Here is a 17,464-nt window from a genome sequence, read left to right as displayed (position 1 = left end):
TTGCAGCTTATTTAGCAATTAATTTATTCAAATTAATATTTAAATCTCGAATACACAGAGCGGTTGTGCGCCATTTACAGCTTTTTGACACAATATCGAAATTGTGGTAAAAAGGACATTTCTGCAATGAAGCATGCCCTTTGATACAGTAAATAAAATACTCACAACGCGACATATGCGGAAATACATGTTGTCCATATATTGGACAATTGATTAGTTCAGAAATTGTGGATTGTGCACCATATTCACTTCCATTTGATAGTGCATCGGCAGTATTGGCATTTTCACCAATACCGTTGACGGATGTGTACTGACCGATACCGACGTCGCCGTTCCACATCTCACAACCAGCTTTTTCGGGCAAATCGCACTTATCAATTTTCTTATTCCAATGTAAGTTGGCACTACATTCCTGCATCACCGCCTGCCCATAATAACATATGAAGTATTGCTGGCAATTACTATTGCTGCCAACGAAAACGATGCGATTTTGCACAGTTTGCAATGAGGCACAATATCGGGAAGCACTTAAAGCTTCACTCTTGTCATCATCATCAGTGTTACCGTTATTATTACTATTAGTGTTATTGTTATTACTGGCACTTGGTATGGAAATGTCACAATTGACATTTTCGGCAGTGTCGCAGAGTTTACTGACCGCATTGAAAAGCATAGTCGGCGGGCAGGGCGCCATCACTGCCTGTCCATTTTCCAAACACAAGTAGAATGACCGGCAATCATCGGGATTTCTATCAAATTCTCCAGCGGTGTGGTTTAGACATATATTATTTTGACGCCCTTTCTTAGGCGGTATTATGGAATTTGACGTATATGATTGGGACTGTTGTATTATTGTTGTCCAGGCCAAACAAATGTACACAACTGTGTCAATGATTTAAAGTAAACGATTTTTTATGTACAGTCTCGTAAATTTTCATGCACTTATGTTTTGTTTTACCTTTGAGCGGTGCCATCGGTTTGAACTGGATTCTCATAGGCACTTCCTAAATACGCAGAAAAAACTCTTTGTGAGTGAATTTGCGTGCTTTGCACTACACCACGTGAAATATTCTAACTTTATGTTAAATTTTGAGTCCCAGCAAAGAGATATTGCGATATATCTACATGCGCACATACATATACATATACATTTTTTAATTAATTAAGTTGTACATATAACGGTGTAAGCGCACAGTAGCGGTTAAATTTAAAAATGTATGTATGTGTGTATATGTGCATTAGTGTTAGTATTCTTATGCTAATAAACCGCAGACATCGTTCAAAATAAGATAATATCAGGGGTAATATCGAAAAAAGAGAATAGCGCTTTACAACATTTCAATTTCCGTTCAATATTTAAATATCTGACTTATACACGCAACCACACAAATGATAAATACATTTAAAAAAATCATTTGAATCACGTTGAATAGCAATTTCGCAGTCGCCGATTGGTCGGGATTCATGAAGTCTGCGTTTGTCCCTCTTAAAAATCCAAAATATTTATAATTTGCCGAAATTGTAGATGCAAATTGTTGTTGGCCAATATCGCCCATGAAGCCCCTTGGTTGTGGAGTTTGAAAAGAGAGGCGAATAAGCGCCGGACCGCAGGTGGCCGCACTTAGGCCATCATCCATTGATGTCCCTTACTTAGCAACAATTGATGTACATATGTATTTATACTTCAAATTCAATTTGGGCTTTCATCCCAAAAACCCACCAAGTGTTCCCATAAATGTAACTCGCTAAAATTCGTATTACCATATATGTACATATGTACTATGTATGTGCAAAAATTTTTAATACATCTTTATTACATAAAGTTATAAATATGTTTTATTGAAATCATTGCATTATTCTTCTGTTGTAACAACTTGCTTGCTGAAGCGCCGTACATGCACGTCGTTCAAAGTCCCAGCCATATTTAAAGGGGCATTGCTGCAGCAAAAGATAGCCATTGCGACAGGAATAGAAGTAGTTACAATTCGTTTCATGAGGATATAAATCGGTCGTATGTAGCTGGCATTGCTCTCTTGGATTGCTGAAAACAGTCTGTAAAGGTGATGCATGATGCAGTTTTCATTTAATTCAGACATAAAATAATCAATAAAGAAAAAAAGACATGTGCTAACTGAAATTACTGAAAATCAAAACAATTTAGGAAAAGCAGTAAACAAAGTCAGGGCCATAAAGGGAAAACCGAAACCCGAGGTTGACTATACTGAATTTTTGGTGAAAAAAGTTGCAATAAATATTGGAGAGCAGCTAGCCCTCTGATGACTCCGGGCGTAGAAAGGAAGCTGAGCCCGAGAATGATTGTAGTGAATTGATGGGGAAGAAAACTGCAATCAATGTTGCAGAGCACCATGACACCCTGAGAACTCCGGGTCCGGGAGAAATTGACACCGATCCCCCCTTTCTCCTTCACTGATTGAAGTGAAGCGTATTCCACCATTACGCAATGATACAAGTACGATTATAATAGCGATTTTAAATGTACCAAAAACCTAAAAACTTACCTGACACCGAACGTTCTCCGCATAATCACATTTTCCGGTATTTGAATTAAAATGGAGCATAGAAGAACAGTGCATTGCCATTTGTTGGCCGCGATAACAAATAAAATAATCTGAACAAGTTTTCGGATGTGGCACGAAAATCATTTGATTTGGATTATCCGTCAACGGACATTCGGTTGATATTATTATAGCTATAGCGTCCTTCGTTACGGGCGGAGCCTCTGAAGTTGCAATAGATTCACTCAACGCACTTGTGGTGCTCGTGTTATCAGAGCTCGTCTGGTTGCTCGTAGTTTGTGTTGGTGCTGACGGGCTTGATGCTATTACTGTAGAAGAAAATGTTGAACTGGCTGTTGTGTTCATTGCAGCTTGGGTTGGTGCCGTTTGCATGGAGCTGGGGCTGGGGCTGCTTGTGTTGTAAAGCTGGCAGGTAACAAATTGCTCGGGATCACACGTTTGCAATAGTTCATTAAAATAATCGCCATCTGCGCATTCACCCTCATAGGATTCCTCACCACCACAATATATGTAATGTCTACAAGACGTATTGCTGGCTATAAATGCGTAATTTGGCTTATTTTCGCATGCCTCATAGGTGTCGCTATAAACATCCATTACGAAAGAATAGATCAAAAGCGCGGTGAGTTCATAATACCATCGACGACTAGACATTTTTATTATTTCAATAGTTTTTTAGATATTTTTCCGAAATTTATAAATATATCTTGTGTTATGTGGATGATGTGTTAGGCACAACTAAACAATTTGAATTCAAACCGACGGATGGGCGAGTGGTGCCAAAGGCATTCATTTCGATAATGTATGTAGATTGTCTTCAGAGTGTTGTGTGATTTCAATAAACTTCAATTTTTGTATGTTTATGCATATAAATACATTCATAAGTGTAGGTATGTATGAACATACATGAAATAATAATTTGACAGAAAGTATGCTATCTCTCCAAACCTATGCTATCTGCACATTGCCAATAACATGTTTTCAATTTACAAAAATCTGAGTTTATTTATCTATAAGAGTATGCATGCCTTTTGAAATTATACTATGGAAAATAACAACAAAAACTCCAGTCCAAATACCCAGGCCTTTATGATCGATTTCGGTTTTTGATCCGGCGATAACCATGCTGCAGCTTTTCACGTTGAAACGCAATTCTGTAAATTCGAGGAATGGTTGACTGTCTTTGGCTAGATAAGAATACGAGTCCATTCTGGTTACCTAGACCCGACTGTCGTGGGAAATTTACGAAGAGCCACCTCTTACAATGGTCTGCATAAGAATTGATATCAAGAATAGCCTTACCGCTGTAATTCCATGCGCGGAAATTTAGGGGCCAACTGCTCATTCATATATGTACTTACATATCCGTGTATTTATGTATATACATATGTAAGTAAACTGTAATAAATTGTAACAATTTGTAAAAAGAGGCAACTTTCAATTAGCCACTCTGCAATTTGCTCTTTATCTAAACGGATGTTCAAAATTAATATACATATATGTGAAGCCAGGTATTTTACGTTTGTATGTACATATACTCGTATATGTATAAAAGAGTAAATGTAAAAATTGATTGATTATATTCTCAAGAACTTCCGTTACTGATTGTGTAATCTCGAGTAGGTTGTAATATTCAGAACAAAATAAACATGTATCTCTTGAGAGGCTACTTCACAACTATTATAAACTTCAAGTACAAATATTCAGCTAACTTTATTTTTTACCTATGAATAATCGTTTTTCGTTTACATTGTGATGCCCTGCGCTATGTCAATTATCCGATTCCGAAGGGAAGTAGTTCCAAGCGATTCTGAAGCAGGTACACAAATTTAGTTCAATTGTGAAACAAAACCTCTGGTGGTTGGTTGATTTGTTGAAAAGGAAAGCGCGTGACCGCAAAACCGCAGGCGGCCGCACTTAGCCCATTAGGTCATTAGGCCCATTGTGCTTATCTGAAGTTGGACCTTAAGTGTAGGTGTCTTGTGATGACCCGTAAAAAATCCAATGTCTCTTAAGTTGGAGTTTTGACCCGTCTGGTACGGTGAAGGCTGGGCATTGGCACAGATAATGTTCCAGCGTCTCATCACCTTTTTCCTTTTTTTTTATCTGGAAATCCGCATACCTCTGTGGCAGCTTGGGAGATTACTACAGAAGAAGCCCGTTCTTGTACGTATTTCACGCTTTGGTCCATCGATGAATATGTAGATTTCGCCGTTGGAACTGTCGATCACTTTGCCATTGGTCCATTTTTCTTTATTGGGGAATGAAAACGTTTTTTTTTTTTTATGGTCGCATGTAATGTAGCCCGAGTTCATTAACAAAGTCGAGTATGTTGATATGCCTGTGATGACGTCGATTTTGACTCCGAGCCGACTAGCCGTAAGCATTATTTCATACTTCAAATGTGTATTATGTCCATACTTCATTTTATAAAATTCTTGAGGTGAAATACAATAACTCACCATACAAATCTGGCTGTTTCGGACTAGTACAATTTCAATCCAGAAGCACGTCCTAATTGTAAAGTAAATTTATTTGACTAGTGCGTTGTTTTACTGCAAATTATTTGCTCACATGCATACCTACATATAATATATAAAAATATTTACGCGAATTCCACGACAAGCCTTGATGGCGCTTATCAACAGGCTTTTATCTGATGTCTCGTACGTATTTTAGCGATGTACACATGCCTGTAACTGTGTATGCGTAAAGATTGAACTTCATTTTGATTGCAAATGCAATATAGGAAAATATAAATAGTCGATATGTTCTCATAAATTGAACGTAACGATCACTCTACTAAAATGAAATTCCAACGGAATGACTGATGGTTGGCGATGCGTCAGAATACCTTCAAATCTCTAACTTTACATCTCCTCAATTCTTTTATCTAACAGCGTTCGAACTATTCGGTCTTATTTACATCTAGGCATATATTTAAATCACTACTTTTGCATAGAAAATAAGTTTTGTACATATGTATGTGTGAACTAAAGATTCATAAATTATTATTTAAGGCAATTGTTAATATCGAAATAAGTACATGTGCATTTATGGTTAATTTGCGCATCCACCTCTTTCATGTACGCCTCGAGCCTTCAAAACATTTTGCCTGGTCAAGAAGCACACAAGCACGCCTTTCAATGTCCCATCCGTAATAAAAAGGGCATTGCTGCACCGTTAGAAAACCTTTGATGCAGTAATAGAAATAATTACATTTCTGTGGATGCGGAAAGAAGTCGGTGACCTGTGGTAAACATTTATTCGCATTTGGTCGATCCATCTGGATAAACGAAATATGGGAATTTAAGTTTAAATACATTTTTAATACACTTATGTACTATAGCAACAAAGTCAAAATTATTGATCACTATAACTTCTGACAGTTGAAAACTATGATATACACTAGCTTATATAATTGGTTTTACTTAAGGAGCCGCTCATGGATATTAAAACAAATAAAGTGATTATGTGCTGTCGTCGCATTGCAATGGCCTGGCTATGGTGTGCGTACCACTGTACTGCTTCCGGAACTCGAAGGAGTTTCCGGAAGTGTGAATAATTCTCTGCTATATCCGCAAATCGGATTTTATCAAAGCTCTGAAGCGTAAGTGGGTGTGAACACCTTCTCAAACTAATGAACCTTAGTCTAAATGCTAATGATGAGTTAGGTTTGTGCGGGGTAAAGTCTATGTCGCTTTCTACTTTGTACAGTTTTAGTTCCAATTAGATGAATATGTGTAATAAACTTATTAAAGTAAATTCGCACTTAATAATTGTGCTACGATAATTGTGTACTTAATAATGTACGTTTGTCTTTATGAAAACTCACCATGCACTGCACATTTTCGGGAAAATCACATTTAGCGGTATGTATATTGAAGTGTAAATTATCCGTACAACGCATTTCAATGGCTTGGCCGTGATAACAAAGATAATAGCCTGTGCAAGATTGATTATTCGCCGTGAATACGATTGTTTGTGGATCCTCGACCGTGGGACAGTGATCCCTTACTACTGGCGCAACGACAATCGCTTCTAAAGTGCTTGTGCTCAAATCATTATTGGTGGTTATTTGTGGGATTTCGGTCGTTGTTGCAGCGGTTGGTCTCGTTGTAACAGCTGGCTCAGTTTCTTCTGGGTCTTCAGGCTCTTCGGATTCAACCGGGTCCTCAGGATCTGTCTCGCCGATGTCATCCAAAAAGCAATAAACATTTTCCGCATCGTCACAAGCGTCACCATCAAAATATTGACCTTCATCGCATTCTCCTGAATAGGAATCGTCACCATTACAATATATATACATTTGACAACTCTGTGAACTCTTTACAAATGTATCATCGGGCTCATTTTCACATTCTTCAAATATTTCCGCGTTTGTTACGCGTAAGTAAGGTAACATTAAAATGAATGCCATTAAAATCATTTGATATCGCATTTTCTCCATTTCATCCAAATTTGTAGCCAAAACGAAGCAACGATTTGTTCTATTTCTTAGTATTTGTATTCTTTTTATTTAAAATTGTTAAGAAATCTGTAGCAAGTGAAATTTTTAGTACTACTTATTTCAACTCAACACAATTCTTTTCAACTTCACGAACTTCCATTAACTGAATGCGGAGCCTGAGTGAACATAAGCTTTATTACATACATACTTATGTACGTCCTAAGGTCGATCATATCGGAAGTTTTCAACTTATGTCTATTATGTACAATCAATACCTTTTAATAAAATCAATTTTCTTCTCTTTATCAACTGCTCATCATTACTTATCATTGCTATCAGTTTGGTGAAATTAGATCTTCTGTTGGGGAGCGGACGATATTTGGAAAATAAAACTTTGAATGGAGTTGTACAAACAAAAGTCCGTCCAAAGAAGTGTTCAATTATAAAATTCTCAGAGTATAACTTTTTTTATTTATATTTATACTTGTATATACATACGAATATGCAAAATCGCTGGGCATCAATATCCGACAACAAAGAATCTTGAATAGAGTTCTTAGCAATGGTAGAAACTGTGCCTATCCGCATATGTATGATGCTGGTGTGTACTTACAGACACTAAATATATTTTTTCGAGTTTAATGAGTTCAGAAAATAATAATTTTATTCAATAATAATATTACTTAACACACACATTAATATATTGATTCCAATTAGGAAAAAATATTATATATGTACATACTATCGACAAATACTCACAAAAGTCAGCATCAGTTCTGATTCGCAACACATGTTACATTTTCTGGGTAGTTACAAACGTCTAGCTTTACATCAAACCAAAGCGTCGACGGGCAACGCATTCGTATGGCTTGTCCATAACTACATACATAATAACGGTTGCAGTCAACTGGATCAGGGAGGAACGTTCCTGTTTTCAAGTTTGCGCATGATGGTGGTGCTGTGCCAGTTGTCGTTGTCTTATATGTAGAGGAAGATATAGTTGTGGTAGACGTTTTCGATGTTAGATCCGTAGTACTTTCCGATGAGGAAGTCATAGCTGGAGTAGAATCGGATGTTACAGGTGTTTCGGGTGTAGTTGTCGTTGTCGTTGTAAGAACCGTAGTACTTTCCGTTGAGGAAGTCACAGTTGGCGTAGAATGGGATGTTGTAGGTGTTTCGGGTGTAGTTGTCGTTGTAAGAACCGTTGAGGAAGTCACAGCTGGAGTAGAATCAGTTGTGGTAGATGTTATGAACGTAGTAGATGTTTCAGGATGGCCACTCGCATCACATGTTACTTTTTCAGGATAGTTACACACGTTTAGTTTTACATCAAACCAAAGCGTCGACGGGCAACGCATTCGTATGGCTTGTCCATAACTACATACATAATAACGGTTGCAGTCAACTGGATCTGGAAGGAAAGTTCCTGTTTTCAAGTTTTCGCATGATGGTGGCGCTGGGCTAGTTGTTGTTGTTTGATATGTAGAGGAAGATATAGCTGGAGTAGAATCAGTTGCGGTAGGCGCATCGGGTGTAGTTGTCGTTGTAAGATCCGTAGTACTCTCTGTTGTGGAATTCACAACTGGAGTAGAATCAGTTGTGGCAGGCGTATCGGGTGTAGTTGTCGTTGTAAGAACCGTAGTACTTTCCGTTGAAGTAGAATGGGATGTTGTAGGTGTTTCGGATGTAGTTGTCGTTGTAAGAACCGTAGTACTTTCCGTTGAGGAAGTCACAGCTGGAGTAGAATCAGTTGTGGTAGATGTTATGAATGTAGTAGCTGTTGTAAAATCCGGAGATGTTTCAGGACGACCACTCGCATCACATGTTACTTTTTCAGGATAATTACACACGTTTAGTTTTACATCAAACCAAAGTGTCGGCGGACAATGCATCAGTATGGCTTGTCCATAACTGCATACATAATAACGGTTGCAGTCAACTGGATCTGGAAGGAACGTTCCTGTTTTCAAGTTTTCGCATGATGGTGGCGCTGGGCCAGTTGTTGTTGTCTTATATGTAGAGGAAGATACAGCTGGAGTAGAATCAGTTGTGGTAAGCGCTAAGGATGTAGTGGTCGCTGTAAGATCCGTGGTACTCTCCGTTGTGGAAGTCACAGCTGGAGTTGAATCTGTTGTGGTATCTTTAGTAGTGGTTTCCCCACCCGGAGGCTCAGGTGGTGTTATGGGGTTGTTAGTATTTGTCGTGTAATCAGTTGAAACAGTTGGAGATGTTTCCGGCTGACCATTGGTCGAACTTGTCATTGTCGAAGTTCCTTGGCTCGTTGACGTGTCACTGGAGACCTCTGTTGTGGAAGTGGTGCCATCTGAAGCATTTGTAATAAGCGTTGTTTCAGTTGACAAATTCGTTGTGTCTTCACTATTAGGAGAAGTATCAGTGGAATAATCCGCTGGACTCGAACTTGTCGAAGATGACTGAGGGGACTCAGGACTGCTATCTTCAAAAGAGGAACCTGTGGTTTCCTCAGTAGAATCGTTTGTGAAGTCACTTATTGTACTGCTGGCAGTACCAGAAGTTGTTTCGATACTGCTACAATCATTCCCAGAAGTTGTAGAGTCTGACGAGATTGTGGTTGTTGTTTGACAATTGCATGGGGGGCAACGCCCTGTTATACAGCAACTCAAAGCATCGCTGTATTTTGCACCTGGTGGACAATATTGTTGTATGTATTCATTATCGTAAAGTGCAAAATATCCAACACAATCCTCAGGATCAGGCTTTGTCGGCATTGGCAGGTTATATAGGCAGCCATTCGATTGGGACTGCGATAGAGCAGTCACAGTAGAAAAAATATATACTAACAGTAGCGTTACCAATATCATGATATTGGTTTCATACAAAGACTACCAAAAGGAAAGAGGACGTCTTCTAACCGTCAAGTTGTTACTAAAATATATACTATATGAATATTTCCGTCGGATACTTTCGATATAAATGAGTCTATTGTTGTATTTATAGTGAATTTTGTTAAAAACAAGCTTTTTTAAAAGCTTTCTTGGAATAATACAAATATAGCTTCATGTAATCAAAAGCAATTAAGATAACGCTAGAGTACTTCATCCTATTTATATGGGTAGATACTGTATGTATGCATACAATTACTATGTACATATGTGCATGCATAGGTATTTGGTAGAAGACCTATTAATAAATTGCGGTCTTAAATAAATATAGGGGTATTTCGAATTGGACATTATTAATTAAATGGACCCACTGAGAATAGTAATACATTCTAAGGCGACGTGAATAAAACAATTCCATGGTTTATAGGCAAAATTTTCGTAGCATTCAACAATAATATTGCTCCAAGTTTGCAAGCTAACGACATTTTGGTTGTCGAATATTTACATATTAGTATTATCCATGGCTCTTGGTACTTGTTCTATTTGACACTGATGAATATAGAATTGGAACACTTGATGTTTCAGTTGTGGTAACGTTTTTATATACCCCTATTTGGAGGTAAAGTATGATAATGGTCTGCAGGACGTGGTCTAGTCTAGATAAGGTAATAGCTGGAATTCGAGGAAGGTGTTAAGAGCCAGACGTTCTTATTAGGGTTATGTATTTTTAGATCGGTCGCGAAACTCTTGAGTATATGTGATCGCTCATCACTCTTCTACGCATACAATGTAGTACACTTAAAATAGTGTTGAGCGATCACGTACATTTACCCAAGGGTTCTGTCATACAAGACAGGACATGTAGAATTGGCATTACACGTAAAAGAGTGTTTGTTGATCATATATACCCAAAAGTTTCGGTAAGTTTTGCTAATTGTAAGGGATCTGTGGTAATTGACGTATAATTTAACATATTTGTAGAAAATATTAAATCAAAATTTCAAAATGATTTTACCACCCTCATACTCACGAATTTCATTTAATATTTATTGTGATATTTGCATCGTGATCCATGTTAAGAATTGATGGATTGCATTTAAATGATACACATGCAATTATCGCGTCAGTATTCGTGTTCAATTGTGATATTTGAATATATTAATTCCTGTATATTAATATATGTAAATGGAAAAAACATTTTTAATAAAAAATCGCACGATTTTTAATTTTTTCTTCAAAGCTTTGTTACATCGGCTAATATTTATAGCGATACATCAATATTGTATAATAAACGTTCAATAAATATCGCCATTCGACATCGCGGTTAACATAAATATTGAACGTGTAGCAGGCGCCATAGAATCCGATGATTGCTTATTTTTTCTTTTTGGTTTCATATGGCAACTCTAAGAGTTGAAGGTATACATACAAGGCCGAAATTACGTTTTCGTTAAACGTTCGCAAGACACCCGCAATATAACAATAAAATATAAACTAAATCTGAAAATAAGTAAATTTGATACAGTTTGTCTAAGGTAATAAATAGTCTATAGAGAAAGACTCTTTGGAATCTTAACAAGATTGTTAAAAATGGGAAGAAAAAGCAGTAAGTTTTATTGTACATACGTGTTCTTTGTTCTTGTGAAATTGCAATAATATATTGTGTACGATCTGCTACAGAAAATAAAAAGTCTGAAGCTGGTGGACAGCCTGAACAGCAACCTAAAGAAAATCCGCAGCATCAATTGGAGTCCCAACAACCAGGCACATCACAACCAAAGCAATCTGCAACTCCACAAGAAAGTAAATATATAGTATTCATCATTTTTGATTAGTAATTTTTGGGGTTCCCCGATTTGTGAATTTTAACACATTCATATCATAGCACTTGCAAAATATATGACTCATAATTGATTATTCTCATGCATTTTTGTAAATTTAATAATTTTTCGAAAATTCTTGAACTGAAGTAAAAATTAGTCTATTTATCAAAAAAATATATTTTTGCTGTATGCAAAAATCCTATTGCATTTGATCTCCTTTTTGCATGGATATTTTTTTTAACGATTGTTCACCTAATAGTTACGTTTTTGCATGTGTTTTTCATAATAATTTTATATATTTTTTTTTGCGTTTAAAATCAAAATTCTATACGTAAATACAAGTTCATTTTATGAGTTTGATAGTTTTGAGAAAACTAGAAAATCATTTACTCTACATATCCCAAATTTTAAATTTATTTTTATCATTTTATTATTGAATATTCTTTGTTTGTTCCTTTTAACAGTAATACATATCGTCGTCTCCTAAAATGCAAAATAACGAAACAATATTTTTGGAAATCTACAGGGGAAAGAATGAAAAACCTTACAAAATGGAACATGAGTGAAACAAAATTTAAATATTGTTTAAAACAGGGTTATATCTGATAGCAGAAACTCTAAATGTTGGACATACATATGTACTTATATGTATGTAATTTGAAGTAGTGGATCGTTATCAATGAAACACAAAACTTTGAATTTTTTAATCATAAGTTATTTTGCATTTTAGGTGACGATATGTAGATATATAATACCATGTTCATTCACACAGTACGAATAGATAGATTTACATCTTAAATGAGATTTTTTTAACGTTTTTTTTTTTTTTTAATTGGTGTAAATAGTGCGTTTTATATGAATATCTGATTTTTTTGTATGAAGTTATATATTCTCCCATTTAACCGTGCAAAAAGGATATGAAGTATACTAGTATTATATTATTGCTAGGTGGACAAAAGAAAAACAAACAACAGCAGAGTGCACAGCAACAGGAACTTTCACAACAGCAGGCAGCACAACAGAAGGAAAGTTCAAAACAGGGACGACCACAACACCAACCACGTCCCCAGCAGCAGCCAACCCGACCACAGGAACAACGTCCACAACAGCAGCAGACACAACAACAAGAGCAGCAAAGTCGACCAAGGCAACAACAACCACAACGGCAGCAAGCGCGACCACAGCAACAACGTCCACAACCGCAGCAAGCGAGACCACAGCACCAACAAGGTCCCCAGCAAACGTGGCCACAGCAGCAGCAAAGCCGCCCACAGCAGGAACATTCACAATACCAACAAGGTCCGCAGCAAACTTGGCCACAGGGCCAACAAGGTCCACAGCAAACGTGGCCACAGCAGCAGCAAAGCCGTCCACAGCAGGAACGTTCACAATACCAACAAGGTCCGCAGCAAACTTGGCCACAGGGCCAACAAGGTCCACAGCAGCAGCAAAGCCGTCTACAGCAGGAACGTTCACAATCCCAACAAGGTCCGCAGCAAACTTGGCCACAGGGCCAACAAGGTCCGCAGCAAACTTGGCCACAAGGCCAACAAGGTCCACAGCAAACGTGGCGACAGCAGCAGCAAAACCGCCCACAGCAGGAACGTTCACAATACCAAAAAGGCCAACAAGGTCCACAGCAGCATAAGACCCCACAACAACATGAGCGTTCGCAATATCAACAAGGTCCACAACAGCAGAAAATCCCACAGCAACCGAATCAGCCACATCACCAACAACGTCCCCAACAGCCACAGCCACAACAACAACAACGTCCCCAACAACAGCAGACCCAACCACAATACCAACAATCTCCCCAGCAAACTCCAACACGTCAATCAAGTGTTTCACATTCGTCATCAAGTACATCGCTTTCGTCTGCTCCTTCTCAAAACAGCATATCACCTGGTACTCTAGGTATCAAAGGGGAAGCGGAAGCCAACTATTTAATAATGGATTTAAGTAAAATGCCCAATAAGGCTTACCATTATGATGTTACTATCACTCCAGATCGTCCTAAAAAATTTTTCCGAAATGCTTTTACACAGTTCATGAATACTTATTTGCCAGGTCATTTCGCTGGATTCGATGGAGTAAAGAGTTGTTACTTGTTAGAAATGTTGCCAAAACCAGTTTATGAAGGCGATGTATCGGTAATAATATTACACACGTGAATTTATAATAACATTTAATTTGAATGTAAAAATATAATTTATTCTTATGTACAGATTGCGGATTCCGCCTCACGACAAATTCAGTTTAAAGTTTCGATTAAACCCACAGACAATATTGAAGTTGATTTGGGATCACTACGCACGTAAGTCCGGCATTCATTGGTTTTTTCCTTTTATAACCGCTCCAACCATTTCAGCTTCTTGTAATATTTCAAATTTTTATTTCAGATACCGTAATGACCGTATTTATGACAAGCCAATGCGTGCTCTACAATGTCTTGAGGTGATTTTAGCAAATGCTTGTCAACAAAAGGGCCTACGTGTCGGTCGTTCCTTCTTCACACGACCTAATCAGACATTAGATCTCGATGGAGGTTATGAGTTATATACTGGTCTTTACCAGGCAGCTATTTTAGGCGATGTGCCTTATTTAAATGTTGATATTTCAAATAAGTCATTTCCAATGGCATTAAATTTAATTGATTTGTTGAATGTGTTGCGTATTGATCCAGGACGCAGTCTAGATCAACGGGGCTTACAAAGCCTTAGTGCTCACCTTAGAGCCTTAAAAATAATTTACAGTCCTCCTCCTTCTTTTGGTGCTGCACCACGGTCTTATAAAGTAAACGAAGTTAGCAGAGAATCGGCAAGTTCTTTGTCTTTTAAAATTGACACTGGAGAGAAATTAACGGTTCAGAGCTACTTTGCTAGTCGAGGTTACAAATTAAAATATCCTCACTTAGGTTGTGTTGTAGCAGGATCTTCGGTAAAACCAAATTACCTACCGATCGAGCTATGCAGCATTGAACCTGGCCAAGCTATTAAGGTAAGTAAAATTAAACCCCAGGTTAAATACAAATATAGATGAATAACGATGACGATTTATTAAAATTCTCATACTAAACCTAACTTTCAACAAATTCCTTAAATTTCCGTTTTTAAGAAAAAAGACGGAAAAGCCCAAGTTCAAAAGATGATTAAATTTGCTGCCACATCAACTGATGAACGAAAAAGAAAAATAATGGAAAAACTCCAATATTTTTTGCATAACAACGACATACTCTTGCAAAAGTTTGGAATTCGAATTGATAATCAATTCATAAAGGTACCAACACGATTACTAAGAGCACCGTCAATTGAATATCGGTTAGGCAAACTCGTAGATCCTCGAAATGGTTCCTGGCGCAATTTAGAATATTTGCAAACTGGCATGACGTTGAAGAAAACTGGTCACAAGTGGGCGGTCATTTATAATCCTTCTAGGTTTTTGCGACATGGCACTTTGCTAGATTTTTCAAACATGGTGAGTTTTGTTTTCAAGTAAAGCTTTTACTTTTTCTTGCCCCAAAAAATATACATGAAAACCAAAACAAAGTTATCCACTTGAATTCAGTCGACATAATTTTTTTTATTGTGTCTCTGTTTGAGGCTCTCATTGCATATTTTTTTAATACAGCTGTATATTTTTAATCATACTGGCAACTTGCAAATATTCATAGTATATGATGTTTAATTTGTCATACAGTTATTCAATGAAGCTAAACGAATGGGCATAAATTTGGATTCCGAGAGGGAGATACAAGAAACCAGAGACATTGTTAAAACATTGGAGGAATATAAAAGAAAAGATTACGACTTGGTTATAGTAGTGATTCCCAATTATGGTACATCGTACGCTGATATAAAACAAAAAGCCGAATTAGTTTGCGGGCTCCTCACTCAATGTATCAAAGAACAAACTTTGAATCGACGTGTGGACAATCAATTAATTGGCAATTTATTATTGAAAATAAATTCAAAACTGAATGGATCTAATCACAAAATTTCAGCTAAATCCCATATTGTACTCGATCACGCCATGTTTATGGGGGCGGATGTCACTCATCCATCACCCGATCAACGGAATATACCAAGTGTTGTTGGTGTAGCAGCTTCCCATGATTTAAATGGAGCTTCTTATAACATGCAGTATCGTTTGCAAGAATCTGCAAAAGAAGAAATAGATGACATGCAAAGCATTAGTCGTCACCATCTGAAAGTATATTTCCAAAAGAATAATTGTTATCCGAATAACATTATTTATTACCGCGATGGGGTGTCTGATGGGCAATTTAAGAAGGTGAATAATTTCGAAGTCAGCGCTATACGCGCAGTATGCAAAGAGGTAAGTCTTACGTGGTGTATTATTCAGTAACAAGCAACAGCAATTTAAATGTTCTTACATACAATTAGAATATTATTTTCTTTTGTTGTACGCTAATTAAATTTCATAATCTTATTCCAGCTTCGGATTACGCCTAAAATAACATGCATAATTGTGGTGAAACGACATCATACTCGCTTCTTCCCTACCAAACCTACTGGAGATAAATGGAACAATGTCTTGCCGGGCACAGTTGTTGATCAAAAAATCGTTCACCCGAACGAAACACAGTTCTTTATGGTAAGCCACCAGTCAATTCAAGGGACAGCAAAGCCCACACGTTACAACGTTCTCGTGGATGACGCAAAATTTACAATGGATGAATTACAAATGATGACCAATAACTTATGCTATATGTTTCCGCGTTGTAATCGCGCAGTTTCTTACCCAGCGCCTGCTTATCTTGCACATTTGGTTGCAGCTCGTGGCCGTGTTTACATCGACGGGTAATTGTTTCTTTTGAATTTTTGTTTCGTTCATTAATGAGTAACTTTTTTTAGACCCCCTCTAAGGCGAGCTCTTCGCGACGAGTATAATAAACGACTCATTAATGAATCTTTTATGCAAAATACACCCATGTTTTTTGTATAAACATATAATTAATATATATATACATATTTTTCTATATCCAAGTTAATAAATTTAGTTTTTTCTGCCATACATAGGCTATATAATTGAGTATAGGTACCAATGAAATATTGGGGATGTTCGAGTCTCGAATCACTGCGGTATTATAGCAAGACACGCTCGAACATCCCCACTATTTCAAATGTTGCACCTGTAGAATGGCAAACATATTTATGTATATATATATTATCATTTAACATTTTTAATCAACTTATATATGCAATTTAAATTACAAATATATTATATTTTTCGTTTGCAAAACTTAAGTACCTGGAATAAAATTCCCTGTGTACTTTATTAATGTGTTTCAATTGAATGAAGGACTGCTTCTGTTTTAATATTTCTTCACAAGATATCTTTTTCGTTAAGATAATAGAATTTAGCCGAATTAGTTTGTTTCTCATAACGAATTTTGTCGTTGTTACAACAACAGCAATAATAATATATGATGGCAAAATTACAAATGTATATATATGTATAAGCAAACGTGAACGTCCTTGCTATAATAAATTGTCTTTATATAATCGGCTTCACTGTTTGCATCGCTAAAACATAGTTGGCAATTCAGTGAATTGTGCATTTGATTGAAATAGGGAGCCAGATTATGCTGGAAATAGTCAAAAAAGAAAGCTATTAGCCTACTTTTATAATAACACAACCTAGATTTTCCCACAATATGTTTTATAAGCTTTATTTTTTTAAAAACTGCAGTTTAAAAAACAAATGGTAGCAAAAATTTGGAGCTCACTGTACTTGATTGATGTCAGCTGATGTTTGAAACAACAGGTT

At 36.9% G+C, this 17,464-nt stretch overlaps 2 protein-coding genes across 2 annotated transcripts; one reads left to right on the top strand and one right to left on the bottom strand.

Annotated features, from left to right (window-relative positions):
- Window positions 1–5: 5 nt before the first annotated feature.
- Window positions 6–9,950, bottom strand: LOC126762848 (uncharacterized). Its single transcript, XM_050479890.1, has 6 exons — window positions 7,761–9,950; window positions 6,373–7,050; window positions 5,628–5,823; window positions 2,520–3,073; window positions 959–1,004; window positions 6–882 (listed from the first exon to the last, which is right to left on the bottom strand). The coding sequence occupies exons 1-6, from the start codon at window positions 9,825–9,827 to the stop codon at window positions 8–10; spliced, it is 4,416 nt and encodes a 1,471-aa protein (XP_050335847.1). The 5' UTR covers window positions 9,828–9,950; the 3' UTR covers window positions 6–7.
- Window positions 9,951–11,260: 1,310 nt separating this feature from the next.
- LOC126763802 (protein argonaute-2) lies at window positions 11,261–16,972 on the top strand. The gene is made up of 9 exons (XM_050481615.1): window positions 11,261–11,454; window positions 11,529–11,651; window positions 12,620–13,824; window positions 13,900–13,988; window positions 14,074–14,671; window positions 14,789–15,148; window positions 15,371–16,009; window positions 16,130–16,494; window positions 16,549–16,972. Exons 1-9 carry the CDS (start codon window positions 11,439–11,441, stop codon window positions 16,637–16,639), a joined length of 3,486 nt encoding a protein of 1,161 aa, XP_050337572.1. The 5' UTR covers window positions 11,261–11,438; the 3' UTR covers window positions 16,640–16,972.
- Window positions 16,973–17,464: the final 492 nt, after the last annotated feature.

The sequence above is a fragment of the Bactrocera neohumeralis genome, chromosome 6, assembly GCF_024586455.1.
Source record: "Bactrocera neohumeralis isolate Rockhampton chromosome 6, APGP_CSIRO_Bneo_wtdbg2-racon-allhic-juicebox.fasta_v2, whole genome shotgun sequence".
NCBI lineage: Eukaryota > Metazoa > Arthropoda > Insecta > Diptera > Tephritidae > Bactrocera > Bactrocera neohumeralis.
Note: the sequence above shows the minus strand (reverse complement) of the source record. Positions and strands in the feature narration are given on the sequence as shown.

Bases quoted from the DNA above. Each gene is read 5' to 3' on its own strand.
- LOC126762848 (XM_050479890.1), bottom strand. From the start codon at position 9,827: ATGATATTGGTAACGCTACTGTTAGTATATATTTTTTCTACTGTGACT. The intron at 3,074-5,627 runs GTACATGAAAGA...ACGCATTTATAG, and splicing joins ATGTTTTGAAGGCTCGAGGC to CCAGCAATACGTCTTGTAGA. The intron at 1,005-2,519 runs GTAAGTTTTTAG...CTGCGTATTTAG, and splicing joins CGGAGAACGTTCGGTGTCAG to GAAGTGCCTATGAGAATCCA.
- LOC126763802 (XM_050481615.1), top strand. The intron at 11,652-12,619 runs GTAAATATATAG...TATTATTGCTAG, and splicing joins ATCTGCAACTCCACAAGAAA to GTGGACAAAAGAAAAACAAA. The intron at 13,825-13,899 runs GTAATAATATTA...TCTTATGTACAG, and splicing joins TTTATGAAGGCGATGTATCG to ATTGCGGATTCCGCCTCACG.